At 46.9% G+C, this 25,310-nt stretch overlaps 1 protein-coding gene across 1 annotated transcript in view; it reads left to right on the forward strand.

Moving 5' to 3' along the window:
• The window catches only part of TSGA10 (testis specific 10), a 70,432-nt gene extending 45,492 nt beyond the window's left edge, over positions 1–24,940 (forward strand). The window contains exons 13-20 of the mRNA XM_077810708.1: positions 7,104–7,272; positions 9,104–9,214; positions 10,028–10,213; positions 11,741–11,950; positions 13,935–14,137; positions 14,497–14,601; positions 19,225–19,359; positions 24,487–24,940. Coding sequence (XP_077666834.1) covers positions 7,104–7,272; positions 9,104–9,214; positions 10,028–10,213; positions 11,741–11,950; positions 13,935–14,137; positions 14,497–14,601; positions 19,225–19,359; positions 24,487–24,940 — 1,573 coding nt within the window. The remainder of the gene's footprint in view (positions 1–7,103; positions 7,273–9,103; positions 9,215–10,027; positions 10,214–11,740; positions 11,951–13,934; positions 14,138–14,496; positions 14,602–19,224; positions 19,360–24,486) is intronic.
• Positions 24,941–25,310: the final 370 nt, after the last annotated feature.

Genomic DNA, 25,310 nt, shown 5'->3' on the forward strand with positions numbered 1-25,310 from the left:
TCTCCTTGGCATCCTCAGCCAGGCGGATTTGCCAGTAGCCTTTCTTCAGGTCCAGGATGGTCAAGTATTAGGCCTTGCCTAACTGATCAACTAGCTCATCAATGCGCAGTTTCGGGTAGGCATTGAATTGGGATATTTCATTCAACTTCCGGAAGTCATTTACAAAACCTCAGGGTGCCATCACGCTTGGGGACTAGGACAATAGGGCTGGACCACTGTCTGTGGGATTCTGCAATAACCCTGAGTTCTAGCATCTTCCTTACTTCCATCCTAATTTCTTCCCTTTTTGCCATCGGTACTCGGTATGGTTTTATCGTTACCCTTGCTCCGGGACAGGTGACGATATGGTGTTGGATCGTTGTTGTATGGCCTGGCTGCATGGAGAACACATCTTGGTTCTGCTGGATCATATCAATGACCTCTGTTCCTTGTTCCGCGGTTAGTTTGAAGGATATCGTCTGCCTGGGGTGGAGCTCCCTGGGTGACCAGACTTGTCTCCCAGTCGCACCAGGGTTTCAGTAAGTTGATGTGGTAGATCTGCTCTGGCCTAGTGGCGGTCTGGTTGCTTTACCTTATAGTCCACGAACTCAATGACTTCCACTATCTCGTGGCCCATGCCAGCTGGCCAGGAGCTTGCTTTCTGCTGTCGGCACCATCACCCGTTCTCCTGAATGGAAATCTCTGTGCTTTTGCCCGCTGGTTGTAATAGGTTTGCTGGGCCTCTTGTGCTTTCTCCAAATGCTCTCGTACTATGGGGGTCACTCAGGCTATTCGTGCTCTTATCTGTGCCACGTGCTCAGTGATGTTCTTCCCTGGGTTGGGCTGTTCTTACCAGTCCTCCTTGGCCATATCTAATATGCCGCGTGGGTGGTGTCCATATAGTAGCTCGAAGGGGGAGAATCCAGTAGATGCCTGGTTAACCTCCCATATCACAAACATCAGGTACAATGGAAGAGTATCCCAGTCTTCCATCCTGGGCCACCACCTTCTGGATCGTGCTTCTGAGGGTACAATTAAATCGCTCAACCAGGTCATCTGTTTGAGGATGGTAGACTGAGGTCTGCAGGGCCTGGATGCAGACTAGGATACATAAGTCCTTCATTAATTTCTACATGAAGGGAGTTCCTTGGTTGGTCAGGATCTCCTTAGGGATGCCCACTCTAGCGAAAACCTGGAGCAGTCATTTTGCTATTGCCTTGGATGTGGGGCTTCTTAGTGGAATGGCTTCTGGGTACCATGTGGCATAGTCAAGGATGACAGGTATGCTTCCGTGGCCCTATGCCAATCTTTCTAGTGGGCCCACTAGGTCCATGGCTGTCCTTTCGAAAGGGACTTCAATAACAGGCAAGGGCATTCTGGGCAGGAGGCGCAATAGCGCTGGACTTCCGCTCATACCCCTGGCCAGTAAAGCCTCCTTAGGACTCTATCCAGGGTCTAATCTACTCCTAGCTGTCCCCCAAATAAATGGCTGTGCGCTAGCTCTAACACTTCCCTTGTGTGCTTCCGTGGTACTAAGAGCTGCTTTACTTCCCCCCCCTGTATTTGCACTACCTGGTACAAGAGATTGTTTTTGATCACATAGTGCGGCCCTGGGCCTTTGATTTTTCCCCTCCATGGACATGCTGTTTACCTCCACTACCTCCTCCCTCACGTTTGCATATAGCAGGTCGTAGGTTTGGTCCTGCCCGAAACTCTCGCATACGAGACTTGATCTGGCCTAATTTTATGGGATTGGTTTCAACTCTGCCCCCTGGGTTGCTCCTACTGGTGCTGGGGACCGCCTCTGGGTCCAAACTGGTCAGAGCTGTCTCCTGGCCTCCCAGACGGGTTTGCCTACCAATCAGGGAGTTCTGGTTCCCCGCCCAAATCCTGGATCCTAACTTTTTATCTGCCTTTCTTTCTGGACTACATTTTTGGGGCTTCTCAGGGGATGAAAATAATTCTGGGGCAAATCCGACAAAAATTCGGGTGGGGCTATCCATGGTTACCTCGGTCTCAGCCTGGGGGTTGCTACCCTCCCCTAGCTCTACTGGGGTGGGGGGGTAGGTTCTCCAACCTTAGGTTCTCAAACCCTGGGAAATTCCTACCGATTAAGGCAGGGTAGGGGAGTCTGGGGACCATCCCTGCAGTCACCTTGGTAGTGTTCCCCTGGAACTCAATCCACACTGGGGTCATGGGGTAGAAATTTACCATGCCGTGGACACACGTTACTCCTGTGTCTTGTCCCACTAACTTCCCCGAGACCAGTGTGACAGCACTTCCAGAATCCACCAAAGCTATGCCATTCATTTTTACCGACGTTGTGTACCCACGTGGGGTCATTGCAACCCCCATCAGGCCGATTAGGCTACATCGCTTCCCATGTTCCCCCAGATTGCACTGCATGGGCTCCTCCCTGTTGGAGCACTGGGCTGCTATGTGCCCCACTTCCCCACACAAGTAACACTGATACCTTACCCCGGTTGTCACCCTCTGCCTTGGGCTATTTGGCCTGCTCCCCGAGCTCTCTCCCTCCAAGTCTCCCGGTCCCTTCAGGGCCTCAGGCTGCTCCTCAGCGCCCTTCCTTCCAGTTATGGTTCCCCTGGAATCTGGAACAATTCACGGGCTGCCAGTTGTCTCTCTACAAGGGTGGCCAACTCGTTATAGGTGGAAGGGTCATTGTGGCCAACTCTGGCTTGGAGGCCTGATTGTGGCCCCTTCGTATACTGGTCCAGCAGCAGAAGCTCCTTATTTTCTCAGAGCTGAGGGCCTCAGGGCACAGCCACTTCCAGGTCAGGTGGATTAGGTCAAACAGTTGCAACCATGGTGCCTTGTCCTCACTATATCGCCACTCATGGAACCTCCGGGCTCGCAACGCCGTCATTACTTCAGAGCCGGCCAGGATCTCTGCTTTCAACTGGGGTAGTCTGCTGCAGCCTCCGCGGCTATATCGTAGTAGGTCTTCTGGGCCTCCTGACACAGGAACCGGCCCAGGATGCCAGACCACTGATCTCAGGGCCAGGCCTCCCACAGGGCTGCCCTCTCGAAGGTCAGGAGGTACACCTCCACATCATCCTCCCGCATCATTTTCTGCAGACAGTTACTGGCTTATACAGACCGTGTCTCGTCGCAGCTGCAGCTCAGCTCAGCTCTTCATCTGGTTCGCCACTTCCTGCAGCATGGCCTAGTCCTGGGCAGCCTGGCTCATCAGCAGATGATTGGTCTCCTGCTGCAGGCGTACTGCCTCCTGTTGGACAGCTGCCTGGACCCAGGTAGCCTCCTATTGGGCCGCTGTGGCTTACAGTGGTGCTTTGACCACATCATCCATCTTGGAGCTGGGATGGTTTTGGCTTACCCTGGATTAAGTCCACAGCACGGAATCCCACTCCTAACACCACATGTGGCAAATGGCCGATACTATTATGGTGGATCCTGTGCTTTTCCTTCATGTGATGGGTCAGGGTACTGCCTCTTGCCCCTATTCTTGGGTGTTGATGGTTCTGCTAGTGTCCTGGTGGGAGAGGGAAAGGGAGCAGGGAAGGGACCTAGACCCACCCTCTACTTGAGGTTCCAGCCTAGGGGCCCTATGGACAGTGACTAAGCACTTGAAGCTGTGATTCTTTCCCCTGGACTAGCTCCCACACTGCCCCTTCAGCTTCTCGGGCTTCCTGACCTCTCTCCCCTTGGGCAGGGTTTCTCTTGGTTCTTTGTGACTGGGGAGTCCCTCTGCTCTGCTTGAGCAAGGTTTCCCTTCCCCTGGTGCGCTGATCCTCTGGTTAACAACAGTATTAATTCAAACTAGAGTCAGCTCTCCTTCCCATCTCTCACCTGACTGAAGCAGGGGTTTTTATTAGGTCTTTGGCAGGGCCTTAATTGGTTCCAGGTGCTCTAATTAACCTGTAGTAATCTCTCCTCAGTCCACAGGGAATAAGGCTCTGATCATCCTGGGGTTTATATACTTCCCATCTATCACTCTCCTGTGTCAGTCCTGCGGTGCTTTTGTTTGATTCTGCATCCATCTCCTTCTTCTACGCCCTGGAGAAAAAGAGGGGGGCGAAAAAGCACGTCATCCGCCTCTTGGCGGAGGACAGCGCCCCCTTCATGGATCCAGTGGAGATGCGTGAGAGGGCCAGGGCTTTCTACGCCAGCCTCTTCTCGATGGATCCAACCGACTCCAATGACTGCAGGGTGCTTTGCAATGACCTCCTGACAGCCAGTCCGACAACTGGCTGGAGCTGCCTCTCACTCTGGTTGAGTTCTGGGAAGCCCTCCATCTCATGCCCACCAATAAATCTCCGGGCATGGACAGGCTCACTGTGGAGTTCTGCTGATTGTCCTTGGCCTGGACCTTGTCATTGACTGGGCTGAGCCTTTGGGGAGTGGGTTTCCCCTCTCTGTCGTGCAGGTGAGCCATGCTAACCTTGCTCCCAAAGAGGGGGGACCTCCGCAACTTTAGGAATTGGCATCCTATCTCGCTCCTTAGCACGGACTATAAGGTTGTGGCAAAGGCCATCTCGCTATGACTGGGGTCTGTGCTGGTAGATATGGTCCATTCTGACCAGACCTACACTGTCCCGGGATCTCCTTGAGCTTGGGTGTATGGATGGTCTGTTGTTCATCCTCCTGTCTTTGGATCAGGAGAAGGTGTTTGATCAGATGGACCATGGATATCTCCTGGGCACTCTGCAGGCGTTCAGCTTCAGGCCCCGATTTGTGTGTTTTCTCCAGGTGCTGTACACCTCCGTGGAGTGTTTGGTCAGGCTCAACCTGACCGAACCCATCCACTTTGGGTGAGGAGTGCGTCAAGGCTGCCCGCTGTCAGGCCAGCTGTATGCTCTGGAGATTGAGCCCTTCCTCCATCTCCTCTGAAAGAGGTTGGCGGGGATGGTGCTCTGTGAGCCAGAGATGCGGCTGGTCCTGTGAGCATATGCCAATGATGTGCTCCTCGTGGTCCAGAATCCGGGAGACCTGGTGTGGGTAGAGGGCTGCCAAGCTGTGTACTCGGCGGCCTCCTCTGCCCAGGTCAACTGGGTCAAGAGCTCTGGCCTGATGGTCGGAGCTGGGTGGCAGGTGAGCTCCCTCCCACCCACACTTCAGGCCATTCAGTGGGGCGCAGCTCCACTGCTCTATCTCGGCGTTTTAATTTTCTGCGCTGGAGAACTGGCACGATTTGGAGGGCAGGGTGGTTGAATGGTTACGAAGGTGGGAAGGAGTGCTCCAGTGCCTCTCCCTTCGGGGGAGGGCACTGGTGCTCAGTCAGTCTTGTCCATGCTCTGGCACCAGCTCAACACCCTCTGCCCAGCCCCAGGGTTCTTGGTCTGGCTCCAGAAGCTGGTTCTGGAGTTCTTTTGTCCAGGGCTGCACTGGGTCTCTGCGGGGGTTCTGCATCTTCCCCTGGAGAAGAGAGGACAGGTGTGCACAGGCACACCAGGTCCATATCTTCCGCCTCCAGGCCCTACAGAGACTCCTTTATGGTACAGATAGCTCGGCGTGGAGTACGTTGGCGCATGCCTTCCACCTCCGCCTCCAAGGGCTCTAGTATGACCGGCAGCTTTTTTATCTCTGTCCGAGAGGTCTTCTGTGAGACCTCTCTGAGCTGCCGGTCTTCTACCAGGACCTCCTCCAGACCTGGAAGCTGGTTTCAGCGACTAGGTCCATGGCGGCCACAGAGGGGGGCAGATTTCCACGTAGAACCCCTGCTACACAATCTTCATCTTCATGTGCAGGTGGCGGAGTTGCCCTCAGTGCGCCAGAGGTTGGTCCTGGAGGAAGTTACCAGGATCGGAGACCTCCTGGACTACAACCGGGGGACTGGTTGGATCCCTATGCGGTCGGCTGGCTCGTGGTGTTCTCCACCCTTGGTTCCCCCGGTGCATATTTTGGGAGATGGAGGCAGCCTTGTTGCCCACTTCTCGGTCTTTCCTTCAGTGAGTCGTATGAGAGGGTATCCCCCGCCTGCCCATCACCCCAGGCCCTCCGGATCTCTTCATCAGGCCCCTGCCATGTGAGCCCTCTCAGCCCCCACCCCTTTGTACCCCGAGCCAGCTGCGTGATTTCCAGCCGGATCGCCTCCGAACGGCGCCACGGTACCATATTTACATGCTCGTGCTCCACACTCTTCACTTCCCTACGCTCATGTCCCACCCCGACACCAAGTGGCTGGACCTTCTACCAGCTGTAGAGGCTGAGGGACCCTGGTGGGCCATCCTGTATTCCATCTTGGTTCCATGGCCCGCTGGGGACATTAACTGGTGGCTCCTTCATGGAGCCATGGGCATGTACCTAGCGTGGTCACCCCTGTTCCTGGCGCCTGCCCTTTTTGCGGTGTGAGGGAGACCCTGGCGCATGTCTATCTGCAGTGTGCCAGGTTGCAGCCCCTCTTCCAGCTCCTCCAGAATCTCTTGTTGAGGTTCTGGCTGCACTTTTCCCTGCACCTATTTATTTATGCACACCCCATCCATGGTCTCATGAAGTCGAGGGACCTCCTTGTCAACCTCCTCCTAGCTGTAGCCAAGGTGTTCATTGAATACACATGGGAGAGTAGGTTGGCTGAGGGGGGGCTCTGCAACTGTGGGGCCTGTTTTCATTCCTTTATCCATTCACGCATCCAGGCAGAGTTCCTCTGGGTGGCTCCTTGGATGCTTTTGAGGAGCAGCGGGCACTGTACGGGGTTCTCTGCTCAGTGTCCCCTTCTGGTTCCCTAGTTTTGGCCCTTTGACCTCCACACCTGTTCCTATTCTGTTTTTTCGTTGTCCTTTGTATTTAGTTGAGTACTGGCTGCGGGAGAGGCCTTTAGCAGTGGGCAGGCTTGTGCCTGCCCACTTCCCAGCACTCAATAAGATCACTCTCCTGCGGGATGTGGAGCTACTTAAAAAAAAAAAAATCACTCTCCTGCTGCTCTCTGGCCCAGCTGTATCCCACTAGCCACTGAAATCTAAATGTGTTAACAAATAAATTATTTGTAGTTTATTATCTTATTAAAAGTGACTTTCTATTTTATAACTGTTTTTTTGTTTAATGTTTATTTGTAAACTCTTTGACTCCTTGGAAATATGTCTCTTGTTAGGTTAATTATTGTTGTTATATTGAAATGCTTATTACATTCTGTCTTATTTGCTGCATAGACAGTCTACTGAAGCTCTATGCATCTGTAAGGAGGATATCACCAGATTGCGTCAACAACTGGATGAAACCAATGATGAACTTGCTCAGACTGGCAGGGACAGAGAATCATTAGCTCAGGAGAATGACAAGTTGCAGGAGCAACTTCATAGAGTTAAGAAGGAAAATCAGGTATATCTAGGTACAAAAACCTAGGCTGAAAGGTAAAATTGCATATTTCCCAAAGTGTTGCATGTAATTTATGTGCTATTATATGCAAAAGAACTAAACTCAGATCATCTGACTGGTTTCTGATCTCATCTCTGTCCTGTCATGTCCTGTTTTCTCCTACATCTCATCTGCAAATGGTGTGAAATAAGTTTCTAGGTCAGGGATTCTCAAATTTTTTCATAGGGTGGATCACAGAGAGGTATCTTGAGGAGCCACTACACCAGTTGCTTACATGGAAAAGTAATATTAAGAAAGTATTTAGTATTTTAGTTGTCTTTAAGGTGACAAATATTTTGTCCTTTTAAAAGTAAGTATTACACTGTCATCTTTCATTCTTTCTTTCCCTCCCAAGTGTTCTGTTCCTTTTGCTCCTCTTCTCTCTTGCACATGCTTCCCTCATGTCTGGTCGTCTTCTCCCCTGTTGCCTGGTTGTCCTCTTTGCTCTGCAGATTCTTTCCTGTAACTTGGTTCACTCTTCTGGGCATGTTGCCCAGTCACCTGGTGGTCTTCTCCATCTGATGTCTTGAATGTTTTATTCTTTTCTCTTGTTGACATTCTTTCTTTTTATTTACAGTATTTATATCCCTAGGAAGAGAGCCCAATCTGTGTGCATGTCTGTCTCTCTAGGAAGCTCAGTTATCCTCCTCTTCATCATCATTTTGTTCCTTCTCCTCCATCCGTTCATCATCATCATTCTCCTCCTCCCTGCTCTTGTCTTGTTCCTCAGAGTCTGCCTTCTTGTCTTTGTCTTTCCTTGCTTCTTTCTTGCCTTTGTGCTCACTCCTGTAAACTTCCAATGATTTCTTTAGAGGGGCTATGAATCTCTGGAACTCCATTTCCTCCATGGCTGAGAGCACATCTCCAGCATTCTATGTTTTTCTCTTCCCCTTCACTGCAAAGTTATTTTTGCTTGTGCTAGATAGCTTTGATAGATAGGAGTTGAAGGAGGCTCCTGTTTCTTCTTCTCTTAAGTAGCAGTGGTTTAATGTAGGCCTAATCTGCCCTCAGAAATTGCATTGATTAAATATATTTCGGAATTGATTTTGTTAAATTAGTGCAACCCCTCCTTCTGTGGACATTCTTAAATGGCTGTGTTATTAGTGTTGTTAATTTGTGTAATTTCTGTGTGTAGACCAACTGACAGAGACAGCAAAGCTTGCTGTTCCGTCTTGTTTCTAGTTACTTTTACAGGGCTCCAGGTTTTTCTTTGCAGTGATGAGTCAGGATGCCTGTGGAAGCAGTTGGAAGTAAGGAAGAAAGCCAGCATCTTATAACTGGCCAACTTTCATTGGACCAACAGGAAGTGCTTTGTAGCTTTAATCATTTTGCTCTTGCCCTATGGAACAGTTTTATCCTGGACTGTGTCTCACAAATAAATCAGAACCTTGTAAAGTCCTATCAAAGAGCTGACCTCTTCTCCCCTACCCTTTTGCTGAAGAACTTTAGTACCAATTACCTCCGCACCTTTTTATAAATCATTGTTTTTGTCTTACATTAGCCAACTATGTTTTTTGCATAATGTTGTGTTTTGTAACAGATTCAAATGTCCTCTTACAACTTTTTATAAAAATTAATCTGTGAAGATTAACTAGAAGTGTAATCACCATGTTAATATTTTCTGATGTGTTTGCACAGCTGAAATGTTTGAGTTTATAATTTTTTTTGCAACTTTTAACCATAAAAAACTATGCATCAAAGCAATATTCACTATTTACCTGCTAGTAAAATGGAATAAGAAACTAAAGGCATGAAGAGTGTTAACCTTGTGGAAAAACTATATCTTTTTTCACAGATTCTACACCAAAAACTTGCAAAGTGTCAGAATGAGCTTGACGATATGAAGTTGAAAGGGCAGGATTCAAGCTCAGATATTGCCAGATTGAAGAGCACATTGAATTCTGTAGTAAGTGTTTGCATGTAGGTGAGACAGGTAGAAAAAGCTGAGTTGCAGTTTTACTACTTTTGCACTAGGCAAGCACTAGGCAAGAAGTGTACTTTACTGTTTTTTTGGTTTGTTCGTTTTTTTTGACGTTCATAAGATGGGATACTACATGATGCAGGGACTGGGTGTCTTGTATCTCCAGGTCATTGGTTTAATACCAGATTGGATCAATAGTGACTGAAATGTAGCATCTACTCACTGTCCAGGGACTTTTGTGAATGCTTGAACTCAATCACCTGTTTGCTTCCCATGGTATTCTTTGCCTCCATTGTTTTGGGGAGTGCTGTACACAACAGAATGGGCCACACAACTCCCCATTAGTGATAGTGCTGGCACTAGTCTATGAAGTGGTAACAATTCACCACATTTTTTTCTCACTATGAACTATTCCAATAATATTCTATAAATGTTAGAACTTGTAATTTAATGGTATTTCTAGGATTTAGTATACAGAGTTGAAAATCATTTATCTGCAGGAATAGGGAAATTATTCCAATCATTTGTGTCTGTTCAGGAAGTTTTAATTTAAAACATGAATGGGGCATATCACCGTATTGAAGAAATTCATTTTTATCATTTAACTTAAAAATGTGGCTAGTAGATAAATGTAAGCAGATACAAAACATTCTGCCTCTTGCGAAACCTTTTATTTGATGTCTTGGCTGAAAGGGCAGACTCTTTGTGTCATCCCTTTAGATACTATGCTTCCTATATTTATTTTGTCCCACTTAATGCAGAAGATCAGTTTAAAAAAAATCAGATGCTGTATTTTAGGAGAGACAGAACCGTGAACTTTCGGAGAGCTACCACAGAGCCAGTGAACAGGCAGAAAGCTGGGAAACAAAATTCCACCAAGCGGAGGGAGATTGCAGCTCTGTCAGAGTGATGCTCCTCAATACAGAGTCTGAGAGCCGTAGGCTGAAAGAAAGAATGGAGTCCCTTGAAACAGAGATTGAGCAAGTAAGGTGGCATAGTATCTTAATAATCCCCCTCACCTAAACAATGTCTGGCAATATCTTAACTCTGCAGTTGTTTAAAGATTTGGTATAATACCTACTTCAAAGACAGGTGGGATAAAAGACACAATTTTATGAAGAATCCTGGACCATATTGTATCTTATAGTAGCATGGATTGGAATACTGTTAGCCACAGATTTAGGAGGCTGTTGATGGAATTTAGATTCCTAAGTGCCTAATTCCCATTTGAAAATGAGATTTAGGCTCCTGAATCAGTTAGGAGTTGCAATGCTGAGTGTAGCAACATCTATAGACTTTTAACAATGTGGGACGAAATGTTTGGGTGATCCAGGAAAACTGGGACAAAACCCCAGTTCCACTAGAACTGGCCAGGACACTGGCACTGCCTCCTCAGATTGGGACATACCATGGGTGGCAGTTCGCATAGGCTGGGGGAGGCTGTGCCTCCCCAAACAGCCAGGCGTGACCCCACCCCCCTGCTCCCTGTGTGTAGCCGCTCCAGTCCTGCTCCAGCCCCGCAGTGCTCCAGCTGGGGATGCTGTGATGGCGCGCCGCCTGCCCTCCCACGCTCTGGGGCTGAGGGGCTGGGGCTGCCTGTCCTCCCGAGCTGGGGAGCCTGTGGCCTCATGCCTTCCCGGTGTTCCAGGCCTGGGGGGACTGCAGCCACTGCCCACCCTCCTGCACTCTGAAGCTGGGGGGACTGCAGCTGCATGCCACCCGCCTTCCCAGCACTCCGGAGTTGGGGAGTCTGGGGCCACACACCGCCCGCCTTCCCGGCACTCCAAGGCTAGGGGGCTAGCCTGGGGCAGGACTGGGGCATTGGCCGCACTGGGGGCAGGGAGCACTCTGGGCTCTGGTGGGGGTGGAAGGGGCAGGGCCGTGGGCGGGTGGAAGGAGCAGGGCTGGGGTTCATACGCTGCCCATGGACATATCAGGATGTGCTCGCCCTAAGCAAGGATGTTAGTGAGAAGACCTGTGGCTGTCATCTTGGGAATGTTTCTTTGGCGTGATTTTTTTTGGTCACTTCCATAGGAGTGACAGCAGTGTAAGTATTACTCACAATATCTAACTACTCATTGATCTTTTTTTTCCTTTTCAATCTGTTTTCTATACATAGAAAGATGGGATTTATTTTATTGTTCAGATAAGTGATTCTCTTATGAAAATGAATGTAGGGCTGAAAGCAGAATTTTGAAGATATCTGCTCCACAGGCACTGCAAAATCCCAAACAGGGATTCCAAAACGTCAGTGACAACTTTATGATCAGAAACAAGATTTTTTAAAAATTATTTGATACAAGGGGTGTGAAAAGTTTATTTTAAAACTTACTCTAGAATCTTTCAGAAGTTCTGACATTTTACAAAAGAATGTGCAGGGTTTTTTTCATTTTCCATGGGAAGTTTCTCAAAAACAGTATGGATTGTTTTCTAATAAGATCAGGTTTTTGGATAGTGTTAAATAATTTTCAGTACAAATTGTTACTTAACTTAGACCATTCATTTTGGCAGCACTTAACAACAGAAAAAGCCTACAAGTCACAGATTTCTACCATAAACAAGTCTCTTATGAAAATGGAAGAGGAGCTTCAGAATGTGCAGCTGGAGAAAGTCTCTGTACTTGCAGATCTCACATCTACACAAGAGCTTTGTATTAAATTAGACTCTAGCAAAGAGCTACTAAATCGGCAGCTAAACTCTACAGCACAAGAAGTAGAAAGGGTATGTAAAATAATATGTACTGGAAGAATAGTTTACATGTGAAAATTACATTTCAGTTTATAAGAGAGAATTTTTTTTTGGTGCCTTGGGTCTAAATTTTCAGAAGGAACTGGTGATGACATTGAAGAGGGAAGATACTCTGAAAATCAGGCCCCTTTGAGGTGTCTTAAATTGAACAGCTTGGTAATTGAGGCAGCTAAAATCACTCGTCACTTTTGACAGTGTGAGCCTTGGATTTTAAATCCATACACCTGGTGTCATCTTCCTTTGGAGTAGCTGGCTGCTAACAAAGAAGTTTCCCAGAAGGAATGTTGAGATGCCCAAACTTGACTCTTGTAGGATGTACAGTATAGGCTGTCTTGTCCATAAGGTTATTTAGTATGCTTGATAATTACAGTATGTTTTTGTTGGTCCTGATTTTCACAAGCATTGTGAAGTTAAAGTTGGTGATAGACAAACTTCAAAAGCTTCAGTCTGATAAACTGAAGAATATGGACGCTTAGTCATACTACTCAAATATTTTCAGTATAATGCCTCCTCTGTGTCATTCCCTGTCTCAGCCTTTCTTTATTTTTGTTTTTGTCCCTCCTCCCAACACCACTAGATCATTCCTCTTTTTCTTCCCTGACTTCCAGCATTCTCCTTTATCTTTTTTTCTCCTCCATAACAGACCCGCTACCTTTGAAGATAACATTGTGAGGTCTGGTAGTCTCTTTGCTGGGCTATAGGACAATTGTTCTAGTCAAATCTTGCATGTTCTGCAGGCTTTTCATATCATAAGCGTGCAATACATTCTGAGATGCTTCCGATAGGAGAAGCCACCACCTTCGTCTTCTTTTGTATGGCTTGGGTAGGTAGCAACAACTACAAATGTATATCTAAGTTTGATAGCCAGCACATTGCCGCAGCAGTGGGCTGGTGAATGTCCTTCAGGCCCCCAGCAAAAGAACAAAGTGGACACTCAGATATGTGCAGGGGAAGCCTTATACTGTATGACGGGGTAGTCAATTATTTTTTGTCAAGATCCAAATTCTTGGTCAAGGCCCAGACTTCAGAGAAAATAATAATAATTAAAAAAAATTATGATAAGTAAATAAAAAGATTTTGGGGTCTGTTCAAAAGCATCTGGCAGTCTAGATTAGTAGAGCCCTATGCAGATACAAAATTTGTATATGTATCCAATCCGTGATCCGCAAAAATGGTCTACGGATATAATGCGAATAGCTGCGGATTTGCAGGACTCTACGGATTAGGCCCGTGGTCTGCCTATTGACTACCCTCTCTCTATGAGGTCTGACTGAAGCTGTCTGAGATGTAATGTGAGATTACCATACTTGCTGGATCCTTCCATGAACTCATCAAGTAGGAGGGCTGTTAGTGATTGTGGAGAGGGAGAAAAGTTGCAGAAAAGAAGGAAGCAACTTGAATGTATATTAGATTCTGGGAAGAGTTTTTGGAGGAAGGACAGAAGTTGGGAAACTGTCTCTAGCTTTGCACCCGTTTAACGTACGCTTTACCCAAAGCTATGTGTACTCTGCCACACAGGCCTCTACTTTCTACAGCATTCCATTGCAAAAATCAGCAACAAACTGGAAATTCTATGGCAGCATGAAGTATATTCAAAATTGGAAATTTTTATGAATTAAAGTGATTATGAATAATACTGTTACAGTATTCCTCATATTACAGTATGCTTTATACCACTGATTTCATATTAACTTCATGCTGCTTCCAAACTTTCAGTTTTCAGTGTGGTGCAGATTTTTGTATTGACCTATATAGAACTGCATTGTGAAAGTTATTGAGGGGAGAGGGAACTGGAGGTTTTGACTGCTGGGTAGTAGAAAGTTGGGCATCTGAGACCCGGAAAGATGATTTAGGTTTCAACAGCCATCCTGAAATCTTAAATTAATACAGTATATTAAAGAATGGTCAATAGGCTAAATAGGTATAAATGGAAAACCTGTAAATCTATGTCTTTCAGCTGCAGAATGAATGGGAGTCTTCTCGTTCTGAAGTAGAACTCCTGAGGAAACAACTAGCTAATGAAAGAATCTCTATGAAAAACCTGGAATCTTTGCTGGTGTCCAACCGAGAGAAAGAATTTCAGTCTCAGATAGCCAAACAAGAAAAGGAATCTGAAATTCAGCTTCTTAAAGAGCAGCTTTCTCTGGCTGAGAATAAACTGTGAGTAAATAACCAAGAGATAAAACTATTTGATTATCTGAGCAGAAGTGATTTTTGTCTCTCTTCTGGATGTATATACATATATTGGTTATTTACCTGCATTTCTGAGCAATTAGAGTACCTGAATAACTTTTTAAAAATGGAAGAAGTCCAAGAGTTGATACCTGCTTTTGATTCAGCAGCTGTACCATATAATGTTTCCCCTTTAGATTTTTATTTAACTCCTTTTTAAAACTGTTTATGTGAACTGCATGCGAATGCTGCCCTTGCTAACTAATCAGCTGTGTATATTGATATATTTGGAAGGTTATAATTGCCCCTTTTTTCTGAATCAAATGACAATTTAATGTACTTTACAGTGCTATCCAGAGTCGAGATTTTGCCCAGCTCAGAAATACAACAACTCAGCTAGAGTCTGAGCTAGATATCACCAAAAGGCAGCTGGGGACAGAGCGCTTTGAAAGGCAAGTGTATGTTTTTGTACTATTCCTAATTCCCCATATTATTTCAGATGAAGTATAATATAGTAGTTAGAGTAATAGAGTAGTAATTGAGAAGAAAGATGGCAGAGTATTTAAGGTAATACCCTGGGATGTAGGTTCAATGCCTGTGTGCTGCCACAGTAAAATTAATTAATTAAAAGCAGTCAAATCAAGGTCCATATTTATTTTGATACTGAGGCCATGGCAAAATCTGCAAAAAGTTAGTTTAAAACCTGGAAAATGTTAGTTGAAAAACTGTTACCCATAATGCTCCTATAGTATGTAAAATAGATCAGTTTGTAACACTTGTATCCTAATCGATCAATACCAGTGCTTTTCAAACAAAACAACCTCCTAACAGTTCAGTCGCTTTCTTTTGATGCCCTCCCCACCTTTACTTTGGAAGTGCTAGCTAATCTGATCAAAGATAGTCGAAAGGAGGAGAAAGAAATAAAGTAGAGGAAAAAGGAGTATGGAGGAGAGGCGGGCTAGAGAAAGAAGAGTAGGAAAGTGAAGAGAAGGAGGAAAGGAGTTAGAGGTAATGGGGATATAGAGGGGTGGGGAAGGAATACAGGAAATTCTGAAGTATTTTGAAAAAATCTTCAAAAACAATGACAATTCACCAGCTTCTCCTATAGTTTTCCTGTTGCATCCCCTCCCTCTACCCCAGTAATGCAATCTGTCCATACCTCCCCTCATACTGCACAATTGGCTCAGCAGAGGAGTTGGGGCTAAAGGTGAACCTGAGGGTAGAACTGGGGATGGGAAAGGAGCTGGGACGAGAGGCAGAACTGGCCTGGGAGTGGAGAGGGAATGAGAGCAGAGCTGGGCTGGAAATGAACAGGGGACGGAGTGGAGCTGCGGCTGGGGATGGAGCTGGGCTGAGCAGGGGGCAGAGTGGAGGTAGAGTGGAGGTGTGGCTGTGGTTGGAGCTGGGCGGGGTGCGGAGCAGGGGACGGAGTGAAGCTGCATCTGGGGCCGGAGCTGGGCTGGGGGCAGAGCAGGGGTGAAGTGAAGCTGCAGCTAGGGGTAGAGCTGGGCGGAGGCAGAGGGGCTGGGTAGTGCTCCCTCCCTGCCCCTTTTGGGGCTGGTCTGGGTGCCACCATGCGCCCCCCTGAATGCTCCTCCATGCTCTCCCTGGGGGACATGCCCCACAATTTTGGGCCACTGTTCTAGAAGACATTATAATTTGATAAAATGAGGATAGTATGGTAAACTAGTCCTAATACAGTTATTGTAAGTTCTCCTAAAGTCCATAATTCTGAACCTTTGCTGTATCAATCAGAATCTTTGCTTTAATAAATCATTTTGTGAACAACATACCTCCAATATCTGTCTAATACTGTTTTATATTGCATAATCTACTGGTATGTTCTGTTCCTTGTGTACCACAGCCAGCAGCATATTTTATATCAGGAAATCCTGACATTTGGCAACAGTAAAGTGAATAGAATAACATTTATAGTATTTTTCATAATCCAGACAATGAAGTAGTTTTAGAAAGTAATGTGTTAGAGACACATATTGCGGTGTCTGTAGGGAACTGGAGCAGCCATTATGTGCTCCGCAATAGCTCTTGCAGAACCCTGAGGAATGCAAGGAAGAGAACATTGGCCGAGAGAGATTGGGATTACCCTCTCTATTATGGAATTTTTAGCTTTGGTCTGAGGAACCACCAGAGAAGTTCAAAAGAATCTTCTGCTTAGTATGTCTTCTAGCAGATAAATATTTCTAATAGTGCAGAACAATTTCTCTTTAGTGCATTGGGTATGTGTCCTAGCCTTGTGCAGATGTTGTGGAAAAAGCTGAAGTACTCAATGCTCTTTTTGCCTCAGTCTTCACAGACAAGGACAGCTCCCAGACTGCTGCACTGGGCAACACTGTATGGGGAGGAGGTGAGCAGCCCTCAGGGATGAAAGAACAAGTTAAGGACTATTTAGAAAAGCTGGACATGCACAAGTCCATGGGTCCAGATCTAATGCATCCAAGGGTGCTGAGGGAGTTGGCTGATGTAATTGCAGAGCCATTAGTCATTTTCTTTGAAAATTCGTGGCAATCGGGGGAGGTCCTGGATGATTGGAAAAAGGCAAATATAGTGCCCATATTTTAAAAAGGGAAGAAAGAGAACCCAGGGAACTACAGACCGGTCAGCCTCACTTCAGTCCCCAGCAAAATCATGGAGCAGGTCCTCAAGGAATCCATTTTGAAGAACTTGGAGTTGGAGGAGAGGAAGGTGATCAGGAACAGTCAACATGGATTCACCAAGGGCAAGTCATGCCTGACCAACCTGATTGCCTTCTGTGATGAGATAACTGGCTCTGTGGATATGGGGAAAGCAGTAGATGTGATATATCTTGACTTTAGCAAAGCTTTTGATACGGTCTCCCACAGTATTCTTGCCAGCAAGTTAAAGTAGTATGGATTGGATGAATGGGCTATAAAGTGGATAGAAAGCTGGCTAGATTGTCGGGCTCAACGCCTAGTGATTGTTAGTAGGCTTGATGTCTAGTTGGCAGCCGGTATCAAGCAGAGTGCTCCAGGGGTCGGTCCTGGGGCCGGTTTTGTTCAACATCTTTATTAATGATGTGGATGATGGGATTCATTACACCCTCAGCAAGTTTGCAGATGACACTAAAATGGAGGGAGAGGTAGGTACGCTGGAGGGTAGGGATATGGTCCAGAGTGACCTAGACAAATTGGAGGGTTGGGCCATAAGAAATCTGATGAGGTTCAACAAGGACAAGTGCAGAGGCCTGCACTTAGGAAGGAAGAATCTCATGTAGTGCTACAGGCTGGGGACTAACTGGCTAAGCAGCAGTTCTGCAGAAAAGGACCTGGGGATTGCAGTGGACGAGAAGCTGGATATGAGTCAGCAGTGTGCCCTTGTTGCCGAGAAGACCAACAGCATATTGGGCTGTATTCGTAGGAGCATTACCAGCAGATCGAGGGAAGTGATTATTCCCCTCTATTTGGCACTGGTGAGGCCTCACCTGGAGTATTGCGTCCAGATTTGGTCCCCCCACTACAGAAGGGATGTGGACAAATTGGAGAGAGTCCAGCGGAGGGAAACAAAAATGATTAGGGGACTGGAACACATGACTGATCAGGAGAAGCTGAGGGAACTGGGGTTATTTAGTCTGCAGAAGAGAAGAGTCGGGAGGATTTGATAGCAGCCTTCAACTACCTGAAGGGGGGTTCCAAAGAGGATGGAGCTAGGCTGTTCTTAGTGGTGGCAGATGACAGAACAAGAAGCAATGGTCTCAAGTTGCAGTGGGGGAGATCTAGGTTGGCTATCAGGAAACACTATTTCACTAGGAAGGTGGTGAAGCACTGGAATGGGTTATCTAGGGAGGTGGTGGAATCTCCATCCTTAGAGGTTTTTAAGGCCCGGCTTGACAGAGCCCCGGCTGGGATGATTTAGTTGGTGTTGGCCCTGCTTTGAGCAGGGGATTGGACTAGATGACCTCCTGAGGTTTCTTCCAACCCTAATATTCTATGAGTCTATGAATACAGCAGAACCCCGTTTTTCTGATCTAATTGGGGGACTGGTACCGGATCGGATAATCAAAAATTCAGATAATCCGGAGCAGTGGTTCTCAAACTTTTTTTTCCATGGACCACTTGAAAATTGCTGAGGGTCTCGGAGGACTACTTAATGATCTTTCTAAATGTCCTTTGTACCATTAACTAACTATTGTTAAGTGCTTTGGATAAAAGCACTATATAAAAAAACCAATAATAATTAACATTTTTGTTCTACAAATAAAAGCACACAACTCATATTTTAATATCATTACTTACCTTTCTAACGCAATGGATGTGCCCTCCCTCCCGAACTGGGGCTGGGAAGGAGGGGGGTCTCTCCCCCACCACAGCAGCCACAGAACTGAGGTTTGGAAGGAGGCCCATCTCTCCCCGGCAGCCACAGCCCTGGAGCTGGAGTAAGTCACCTCTTTCTCTGGCTGCCTCAGCCCTGCACATCCCAAATTCCCCTCATCCCGTCTTCTTGCCCCACCTACCCCCTATTTCCCCCCCTCCCCAAGGCTGCCACCACCTCACCTTACATGTGTGTCTTCTCCAGGGTCCAGGCACCTAATTAGTGGAGCCACGCCTGCGCGGCTCCACTAATTAGATGGTTGGCCCTTCATTCTCTTGTGTGCGGCTGCCCAGAGGCGCAATTTAGAGGGAACTATCCATGGACCACCTGAATGGAGCTCGCAGACCACTGGTGGTCCGTGGACCACAGTTTGAGAACCTCTGATCCAGAGAATAGGAAAGTCTGAGGCCACAGCACTGTCTAGTGGCCACAGAAGAGATCACCTGCTTCTGGACCTGTGTGCGCTGGATGTTCAGATAATACGGAGAGTTGGATAATGGAGGGTCAAATAAATGGGGTTCTACTGTATTTCTAACTACAACTTTCTGGTTTAGAGATTGAGTGCTATCCATTGAACTGTGCTGACAAAACATTTATGCACCCTCTTTTTTTATTGCACGCCATACTATAACATAAGACTACTTTGGATCTAAAGTAGAGTCTTGTAGAGAGGCTTTGCTTCTTAGCTGGTAATGTCTCCTTTAATATCAATTACCATTTTGATTTAGGGAACGTGCTGTACAAGAGCTTCGTCGCCAGAGTATTACTACTTCATACCAATTAAGCTCTACTTTAAGGACATCATCACCTGAACGTTCCCTCCATCGATCTCCTGATTGGACTCTGGACAGATCCTTGGAAGGGTAAGTCATTCAAGAATATCCCAACTCATGGTGGGAAAAGAGTACAGAGACTTAAAACTTAACTTTTGAGGAGACAGAAGAAGTAGCACGGACCTGTTTCAGCTCGTGGTTGAAGTCTATGGAATTTCAGTACTGTAAAAACTGGTGTGAGTGAAAGGAGAATCAGGCCCAAAGTCCCTACTAATGATCTTAAAATTTTGTATTCAATTATATCAAATATACAGTACATAGTAGCTATATGCACTGTAATTGCTATAGTTATAACACTGACAATACTGTACAGACTTTCCTAATAATCGTAAATCATCCCACTGTTCAATTTTAGGTACAAATATTTGATCTTGCCAACAACAAAGTCAGTATTTCATGTTAGTCCAACACTTCTTTAAGTATTCGTCCACTGTAGTTAGACTCCACTGTAGGTGCACATGTGCCCCATGCATGTGTAACCCTTCTGCCAGCCAGAGTTTACAGCAACAAGGGCTGGGTTCAGTACATAGGGGTTCCCTTTCAACAATACAGTGCAAAACCGGCTCAAGCCCCCACCCAGTGACCTGGGAAAATTACACACACACACACCCTGGGTGCCTCAAAGAGGCAATACTTCCCCTCTCGCAAGCACAGAGTCTCGGTGTAGCAAAACATCTTTAATAACAGAAGGTAAGCAACTCAGCATTAAATTGGGAAAACACCACAACTAGGGTTCATTAACACAAACCATGAACTAGAAGACCCACCCATAAGTAGATTGGGCTGTGTCTTTTCCCTTTGGTTCTTGAGTCCAGCAACCCAAAAGTCACCCCACTTGCAGTTGCTGTCGTTGGTCAGTGCAGCCCCAGAGTTCAGAAGTTCAGCTGCAGAGTTTACCTCCCAGCCTGGGTAGAAGCTGGGGAGGTATGGAAGCCCCTCACACGCTCCACTGCTCGGGCCCTCGACAGCTGATTGCCACGCCTCTCTGTGGGGTTCTGCTCCCGTCTTTACTGCCAGCCGTGCCTTTCCGCCAGCCGCCCCGCTGGCTGTGCCTCTCCGCTAGCCATTCCGCTAGTCGCTCACCAATATGTCTTCAGGCCCCCCCTACAGCTCTCAATGATTTCAGCTCTTAGTGATTTCAGCTGTTAATAAGGGAGCCTCACTGCTGGTGCACCTGGATAGTCTTCTTGCATCAGAACTACTAGCCCAAAGTAGCTCAAATGCTTAGACCTAGGTATCAGTGATTTCAGCTGTGCAGCATGTAACAAGACTCCTAATTGAGTCTAAATTAGCTCTGTTATTACACAGTGGAAAGAGGAAGGGTCAAAGTGGTGTTTAGGGCCCTCAGAAGGGCCCCACACTACCAGGTGCAAATACCTGTCCCCAACCCCTCTCAATTCACTGGGCTTTGGAACCCATGTCCCTTGCCTAGCAAGTGCTGCTTAGTTGAGGGTGAGTCTCTCAGTCATAAAATGCCAAGTACAGTTCTACTGTCCTTGATTCACATAACCAGAATAACAATCCGTTATTACTCCTGCCCCAATAACAAAGAAACTGGGGATCCCACAGCAGCCAAAGTGACCGTTTGACTCTGCGTACACATGCAAGATTGGATTCTTTTGCCCAGCAGTGTTTGGTGGGGGCATTTTGTTCCCTGCATGCCCTCACACACACCTTTAGGCATAAATGGCAGAGCAAACCCAACCATCTCTCAGTTACTTCTTAATGCCAGTGGCAGCAAGACAGAATCTCCACAGTGTTTGACTGCTATCTCATAGCTCTCCATCTTAGTTATACTTAGTGTTCATATAATGTTAGTTTTGTAATGACTGGAGCTGCTCAGTACACCAAACCCCTAGGTTGCCAGTATCCTGTCAGATGTATCACAACTTGCGGATAGAAAAGCAGTACTTGTGGCACCGTAGAGACTAACAAATTTATTTGAGCATAAGCTTTTGTGAGCTACAGCTCACTTCATCGGATGCATGCCATGGAAAATTCAGTGGGGAGATTTTATATACACAGAGAACATGAAATAATGGGTGTTACCATACACGCTGTAACGAGAGTGATCTGGTAAGGTGAGCTATTACCAGCAGGAGAGGGAAAAAAAAACCTTTTGTAGTGATAATCGAGGTAGGCCATTTCCAGCAGTTGACAAGAACGTGTGAGGAACAGTGGGGGGAGGGGGAATAAACATGGGGAAATAGTTTTACTTTGTGTAATGACACATCCACTCCCAGGCTTTATTCAAGCCTAATGTAATGGTGTCCAGTTTGCAAATTAATTCCAATTCAGCAGTCTCTCGTTGGAGTCTGTTTTGAAGTTTGTTTAAGAATTGCAACTTTTAGGTCTGTAATCGAGTGACCAAGAGATTGAAGTGTTCTCCGACTGGTTTTTGAATGTTATAATTCTTGATGTCTGATTTGTGTCCATTTATTGTTTTACGTAGAGACTGTCCAGTTTGGCCAATGTACATGGCAGAGGGGCATTGCTGGCACATGATGGCATATATCACACTGGTAGATGTGCAGGTGAACGAGCCTCTGATAGTGTGGCTGATGTGATTAGGCCCTATGAGGGTGTCCCCTGAATAGGTATGTGGACACAGCTGGCAACAGGCTTTGTTGCAAGGATAGGTTCCTGGGTTAGCGTTTTTGTTGTGTGGTTGTTGGTGAGTATTTGCTTCAGTAAATTTGCTTCTCTACAAAAGAAAAAGGACACTAAACTATCTAAACTACTACATGCCACAAAGGGCCATAACAGTGGTTCCCTTAACCCACCCAGCAATATCATTAATCTACCCAGCTATACTCTTAGCACAGCAGAAGAATCTGTCCTATCTCGGGGCCTCTCCTTCTGCCCCTCCACCCCCATGAAAGTTTTAGGTGCAGCCACTATAAGAACACTAAGGGAGAGTCATGGGGTTGCTGGCCCCTTTAAGGGGAATCCAGGCCCAGGCTAATTTAAAGAGAACAAGACTTTCTAGGCAGTTAATTGAATAACGAGCACCTGTGCCTGTTAAAAGGCCATCAGGGCTCAGTTAGAGGGAGGTGCTCACAGAGAGAGAACTTCTCCTAAGGAAGTAGAGCTCTCAGCGACCACAGGTCCCACGGAAGAAGGCTGTGCAGAACCCTGAGTCTAAGAAGAGAGACTACAGGTCACACAGATCTGGTGGGTTGGGGCTCTCTGAGCATCAGTCAGGAAAAAGGCAGATGACAGCTGCCTGGTCAGTCAGAAAAGGGCAGGTGAAAGCTGCCTGGGAATGAGAAGTTTGCAGATGAGAGCTGCGCGAGCCAAGAGGCTGTACAGCATGTGGTTCCGGGGGAATTACTGAAAGCTAGAGAGCAACAGAGGGTTGTGCCTGCTGACTTCTAACCTGGACAGCCAAAGCTGAGAGCCAGAGAGCTGAAGGCAGAGGAGTGGCAGACTTATCTGTTGATATCTCCATGCTGTAGAGCTGAACCCAGAGGTCCAGGGGGAGTGAGGATTGCACCCGTAGTGAGGAAGAGGAAGATCTTCGAGCAGAGAGACTGTACAGGTTCCCGCTGGGAAGAGCAGGATTTTAAGGACTCTCTATGCTGGATGTGGGAAATGGACTATGATTGGGACTCACGTTGGGGATTATTTGAACAATGTTTCGGTAATAAACCAGCTCCAAGGAGGGGTATTAAGCAAGAGACCCTAAGTGGTATTACTGTGTGATTCTTGAGGGGCCTTGAGAATAGAGAAACTGAGAGAGGGAGTGCTATGGGGCAGGGATGCACCGCAACAGGGAGAGATGGGGTTTTTAGTCTCCTGTACTGTCTCCTGTTCTTCTTGACTGAAGAAATCAATTCTATTTAGCCTCCAGGCCAGACAAGATTATTCCCATTCTCCAAGGAAGCTTTTAAGATCCCTTATATTTTCTCTTGCAGCACTCCAACAGTCTCAAGGGATTTATTTCAGGTGCTATTTAGGTCGGGCAAGGTCATCTTCCCCCCATGTCCCCACGTGCATCAAACCATGCAGGAGAGCAGAGTGATGTGAGCCCAGGAAGAGCCCCTCAGGCTGGGCAAAGCCAGGTGCTGTGACCCCTCTGAACAACCTGCTTTCCCAGGCTCTGTATAGTAATGCACAAGCGCTGAACTGCTGCACGTACGTGTTGTGCCATAGCTGCTGCCCTGAACCCAACAAACCCGGGGGGATGTGCTGAGAAAGATGAATGAAGTCACCAGAAAAATATTTGATATGTACTATTCAGTTCCCCATTGCCACTTGTACAGATCTGCCATCTACTGGTTATCTGAGATTTAACAGGAGCTAGAAATGTGTTATTTTGTCAATAGAGTCTGACGGAAACTCACGGCTTTCCCGTAACAGGTTTAATTATGCTATTTAGGACTCGCTTTTTATGGTTGCCAACTTCTTATTTCTTCCCTTGTAACTCACTGAGCATTATACATTAAATGTTGTGAATAAGATGCCTTCCTTTCCAGTTTCTAAGCTTTTGGAAGATTCATATAAGAGTCCTGTAATCCAAAAGCCCTCTTCCTAAAGGAGATATCCTTTCTTGCCCATTAGCAAGTTTCAGTCAAATATAAAACAAAGACTAAAATCCTTCTGCAAATTAGAGTATAAATCAATCCCTTTCCCCTTAAGCCAACTCAGTCAGAGTAAATCCAAACAAATAATATTCAGCATGGTCTTCAGTCATTATCACAGGGGAAGGTACAGTTCTTCGAGTGCTTGTTCATGTCAATTCCAATCAGGAGTGTGCAAACGCATGTGCATGGTAGCCAGAAGATTTTTCCCATAGCAGCATCCATCGGGTCAGTTGGGGCGCCCCCTAGAGTCGTGCCTCAGTGGTGCTCAATATAGAGCCCTGCTGACCCACTACCCCCTCAGTACCTTCTTACTGCCAGTGATGGTTAGCTGGAACGTCCCATAGCCCTTGCTTTAGCAAGCGCCTTTATCTTTGTAATTTGGATATAGTTTGTCTGTAGTTAGTTATTGTATAGTAGTTGTTTGTAGTTAGTTTAGGGTTAGTTGGGGGTATTCACCCCCCCCCCCCTTCTGACTCTCTAGAGTCGGTGTATGCCCTGGTCCCCAAGGTTTAAAGACTGTGAGGTCTGCACTAAGCACATGTCAGAGTGACCTTCATGCCTCTTGTTTAAGGTGCCATGGGGAAGGTCACCAAAAGTACTATTGTAAAATCTGCTGCGAGTTCCGTCCCAGAACTGTTAAAGAAAGGGAACAGCGGCTTAAAGTTCTCCTTTATGGAGGCAGCTCTCCACCCCCACTCAAACCCAGGGTCCGGGGACCCTGCACCAGCATATCCTCGTTAGCACGGAGCGCTCCAGCACTGTCATCCCAGAAACTGGTGCTAAGGAAGGACTCTTCACAAGACGCTCGGCCCCGGCACAGCTCCTCCCATGGCCAATTGGCAGATAGGCACCGTTCTCAGTCACCAGTACCTCAGAAGACAAAGAAGCTGAAGAGAGATCATTCTCCCCCGGCCAAATCCAAGGAGCCAGTTGGGCCACAGCACCAGATTCCTGGGCAGGGCCACGTCAACTCCTGCCCGGGCGAGGCAGTTGAGTCCAGGCCTGCCGCACTTGCCAGACCCTAGTATCCAGCAACTGCCGCTCCCCTCGAGACCAGAAGCTTTTGAGGTGGCTCAGGACTTGCTGCAGCTCACGGTGTCATTTTTGCACCCTAGGACAGTGGAGACACCGCACCATCAGCACTACCCCGCCCCCAGGTGCAATCAAGAGGGAAGCCAGCGATGATGTCCCAGCGCTCTCCTTCTCCACAGCACCCTCCGGCACCAGCATCTCCAGAGAGAGAGCCCAGTTGGTCCCTGAGCTCCCAACGATTGATGCCCTGAAGTACGGCTCCTCTGTGGTCTTCTTTTTCAGAGACCTTGGAGTCGGAGTCAGACTCCTGCAGCTCTGATAAGAGCAAGAGCAGGAGCAGGAGGTCCAGATCGCGATGGGAGA

Source organism: Eretmochelys imbricata, chromosome 1 (assembly GCF_965152235.1).
Source record: "Eretmochelys imbricata isolate rEreImb1 chromosome 1, rEreImb1.hap1, whole genome shotgun sequence".
Classification (NCBI taxonomy): Eukaryota; Metazoa; Chordata; order Testudines; family Cheloniidae; genus Eretmochelys; species Eretmochelys imbricata.